This window comes from Apiospora marii (assembly GCF_038362585.1).
Source record: "Apiospora marii strain CBS 49790 chromosome Unknown utg000013l_segment0_segment0, whole genome shotgun sequence".
Classification (NCBI taxonomy): Eukaryota; Fungi; Ascomycota; class Sordariomycetes; order Amphisphaeriales; family Apiosporaceae; genus Apiospora; species Apiospora marii.
In genome coordinates, this window is record NW_027117384.1 from 1826984 (window position 1) to 1830022 (window position 3039).

Genomic DNA, 3039 nt, shown 5'->3' on the forward strand with positions numbered 1-3039 from the left:
TGCTGATTCTCGACTTCAATTATTAGCATTGGAGCACTTATTCACCAAAGCTAGCAGCTAATTACGAAGCCGTCTGCAGATTGGCAACGGGCTGAGGTTTGTTGACAGGCGGTGTTGTCGACCCGTGGCCTCCCACTGGAACCCGATTCGCTCACAGGCCCCCCAGCTGGGTGGCCTAGCTCCCCATGCCCCCAATGGCAGCGAGAGTTTAGCAGCTGTTCAAGCCATCCACACCCAACCCTCACCACCTCAGCACCGCCTAAGGATTGCGCAACTACCTAACCATTACCTACATCCCCCTGCCTTCCTTGCAGTCGCAGTGCAGAGATACCCCACGCAAAGCAACTGCCAAGGTCAAGGCGGGAACCTCCAATGGCTTGTTTCTTTGATTGATGAGAGTTGGAGCACCGAAGCCGGGAAGAACAACGCAACATAGCGTCAGGGTAGCGCAACTGTTGGAAGATAACGATCCCCCCCCAAACAGTGACCCTCACCTCCCCGTACCCATCAGCTGATCAAACCGCACCCGCATGATTCCCGTCAGTCCGATTACGACTTCACTCCCGCAGGTCCCCTTTGTCCCCTTTCGCCAATTCCCGGTTTCTCGTCTCTTGGGAACTCAACCACCAACAACCAAACCGCACCTTTTTACTTCGACCATTCAGTTCTCGCATTATGTCTTCGCGTCTCTGCTAGGCGACTAACGTCTAGCCCGTTTCATTCTAAACTTGACACGCAGGGACCGAGTCAAGCGTGTATCGCCTATTCGCAAACAATCGCAATACGGTCACTATACCGTTAGACACATAAGCATCACCACGCCGACAGCCTTAACCATCCGCCCCCCCATTGCGCCAGGTGCAGCAGCGCAAATCGACCTGTTCGACTGGACTGAATTATTTCGAGGTTGCCCAATTCTTTTGCAGCCAGCATCGACACCGCTTCCAACGACACCTTCTTGACCCATTTGAAACAACCTCGCGACGTCATTAGCGCATGAATCGCCAGCGTTGTTACAACTTCATTCCATCAATTACTCACCACTTGCATTCAGTTGCCATTGTCGCATCAACATCTTCAAGATGAAGGTTCGTGTGCAGCCTCAATACTGTTGGGCAGCATTTCCTGCGCCGTCCGTCGCATCCGCTAACCTGGTTTCCACCGCAGTTCTTACCTCTTCGCGATTTCGACACGGTGACGTCGGCGCTCAACTTCCTCACCTCGGATTGCCGGGTCAGCGGAGGCTGCGATTTGTACACGACGAAAGCCGCAGGGACCGACAAGAAACTATACAAATCTATTGATCGATCGCTGGAATCGCGACATGAGGCACTTCTCAAGTTCGGCGCCAGCTTATCGCCGCCGCAGCGCGAGCAGATGGCTGCGTCCCTCAACCTGTCGCGATCCAGCCCGTTCGGCTCAATGTCGGAGATCTCCAGCAGGCGCACGTTCGCCTATCTCATCGCAACCCTCAATGCGAGCCATCCGGACTACGACTTCTCCCACGTCTTGCGGCCCGCCGACTTTCGGCGGGAGAAATCTTTACAAAGCGCCATTGCCACGTTTGACAACACGATGAGCAATGCCCGCCCGCGCGGATCTTCGTATTTGGCGCCCAACTTGGGGTCTTCGTTCCGCTCGTACAGCACATCCCCCGCGGCCATGGCGGCGAATGCCAGCCTACCCATGAGTAGCCCCGTATGGGGCCCGCAAATGTGGGCTATGATAGATAAGGAGATGAAGCTCAAGGACTGTACTTGCTTCTCCTATCAGCCCTCGGACGACCCCTTTGATGGGGAGGAAGCCGCCATCTGGCGCGTGCACTACTTTTTCTTCAACAAATCCCTCAAGCGCGTTGCGTACTTGTACGTCCGGGGCGTGCCGGTGGTCGTGAACTCGCCGGCGCTGCAACCCCACGCCGGCAGGCGCGGTAGTAACTCGTTTGCCAAGCGCCAGGCCGAGGCCGACATGGCGTCGGCGGGCGGCGCCAGCAAGCGCGCCAAGTACTGGCTCGGCGACCAGTACGCCGACCGCGTCGTCGCTAGCGAGGATGACTATGACAGCGACGGGGCCGACGCCGTCATGTGGGACCCCGATGAGGACATCGACTTCGATCCCCTCTCGGAGATCAGCAAGGACGACTCTGACGATGACTACCTGCAAAGTGACGAGAGCGACGAGGAAGGCGACGCCGACGAAGGAGAGTCGGTTGCTCGGAGTCCTCAGCGCGGAATGAGTGAGGATATCGCTGCGCGCATGGAGTTGGACGTGTAAAGGAGAGACTCATGTCCCTTTCACTAGCCAACCCATTCTACCCCGCCCGCAAAACATCCCCATTCAGTTGGATGTTTACGGCAGCTTTGTTTTTTTCCTATTTTTCTCTTTCTTTCCTTTCTTGTATCAACTACGATGACAGGGTTGTCATGGCGTTCTGATCGGTCCTCTGGCCATGGGGCGAAGGCGTGTGATGAGACGCTCAATACCCCCCCTTTTCCCGGCATCTCCGGGGAATCTTGTTACTGGCCTTGATTTTTCATGTTCCGGCATCGCTGGTTTTTGCTTTTGACTCTTGGGGCCCCTGATGAAATGAGGACGGGCCGCCACTGATGAATTGATGATTTCTTGCATTTGCCATTGGCTTTTGGAATCACGCGCAAACGATGTGGAAACGAGTTGGAGAGGGGAGATCGTTATCCTTCCTCGGATCTTTCCCCCCTCTTAAGCTCCTTCTTCCTTCATGCCTTTCAACGTCTGGCCTGGATGACGACGGGGTTGTGCGGTCTCGGTACCTTCTTCCAAGATGAAGAAGGGATTGGCATTTCATGAACGATGGAGCTAAGCCGCTCAGGAGTTGGGGATTGCGTTCCGTGCATGGGGTGTTTATAGCTCTTGATTTACGAGATACAGCAGTAAATGACATGCTTGCATCAATTTTTTCTTCTTTTGCTCTGCTTAATCGTGATACGTGTTTGCTTGTCCTGCTTGATCTGGGCGCGTATGGCATGGAGAGGTTGCCTCGGCCAGTTGTTATACCTAGGA

The 3039-nt window shown here is 54.9% G+C and overlaps 1 protein-coding gene across 1 annotated transcript; it reads left to right on the forward strand.

Moving 5' to 3' along the window:
- Window positions 1–1082: 1082 nt before the first annotated feature.
- On the forward strand, window positions 1083–2274 carry PG985_015710 (uncharacterized protein; the record flags this gene model as incomplete). The annotated part of the gene is made up of 2 exons (XM_066835476.1): window positions 1083–1088; window positions 1168–2274. 2 exons carry the CDS (start codon window positions 1083–1085, stop codon window positions 2272–2274), a joined length of 1113 nt encoding a protein of 370 aa, XP_066676679.1.
- Between the last annotated feature and the right edge of the window lie 765 nt (window positions 2275–3039).